The sequence below is a fragment of the Rasamsonia emersonii genome, assembly GCF_000968595.1.
Source record: "Rasamsonia emersonii CBS 393.64 chromosome Unknown ctg1118621761032, whole genome shotgun sequence".
In the NCBI taxonomy this organism is placed as follows: Eukaryota; Fungi; Ascomycota; class Eurotiomycetes; order Eurotiales; family Trichocomaceae; genus Rasamsonia; species Rasamsonia emersonii.
The window spans coordinates 627-1,284 of record NW_013562647.1 but is presented as its reverse complement, the minus strand read 5'-3'; the positions used below and the strand labels follow the sequence as shown (position 1 = coordinate 1,284).

The following is a 658-nucleotide window of genomic DNA, read 5'->3' as shown; positions in this document are numbered from 1 at the left end:
GGAATTCTTAGACTACAGGTTGACAGATAAGAGCTAGCCGATTTTGTTATCTCTAATACTTTGTACTTGAGTTGGCTTGAGTTGGTGAAAATAATGTAGTTGTTTCTTAGTATTACTTCTTTCTTTGACTAGCTTTGAAAGAAGATACCTACAACACCTGATAATAAGCAGGTCATTTGATCCCTTATTAAACTCTTGTCCAGTTGATCCGATTTGAAGACATAGCTCTGCATCTATGCTATCCATCTCCACACCAAAATGATCTGCAGTCAAAACTACTTCCACAACTCTGAACGGATCAGCTAGAGCCCCTGCAACTAACCAACACAACACCATCCTAGCTCTCCTGGTCCAACATTGGAGGCTCCTTGGAGATGAGAAGATGATTATGACAATGATGATGCTGGTGAGGAGTCAGATGATCACTATGATGAACCCTAGTTATGGAGGGGGTTTGTTGGACCCTACCTTACACTCCCTAAAAAGGAAGTAGGCTATATCGGCCCTGCACCAAGGCAAATCAGACAATCCCTGCAAGAAACATCTGCCTCTGATGCTGTCATATGAAAAGTCTAGTCTGGAGAAATACCAATACAAAACAATCATTACCATTTGTCTGTAAGGACTGCTCTGACTTCATCCTAAAGAGCTTGTTCCC

The 658-nt window shown here is 41.6% G+C and overlaps 1 protein-coding gene across 1 annotated transcript; it reads right to left on the bottom strand.

The window, feature by feature from the left end:
* Positions 1 to 33: 33 nt before the first annotated feature.
* On the bottom strand, positions 34 to 414 carry T310_9236 (uncharacterized protein; the record flags this gene model as incomplete). Its single annotated transcript, XM_013468298.1, has 1 exon — positions 34 to 414. A coding segment is annotated over one exon (381 nt), but the record flags the coding sequence as incomplete, so codon positions are not given.
* Positions 415 to 658: the final 244 nt, after the last annotated feature.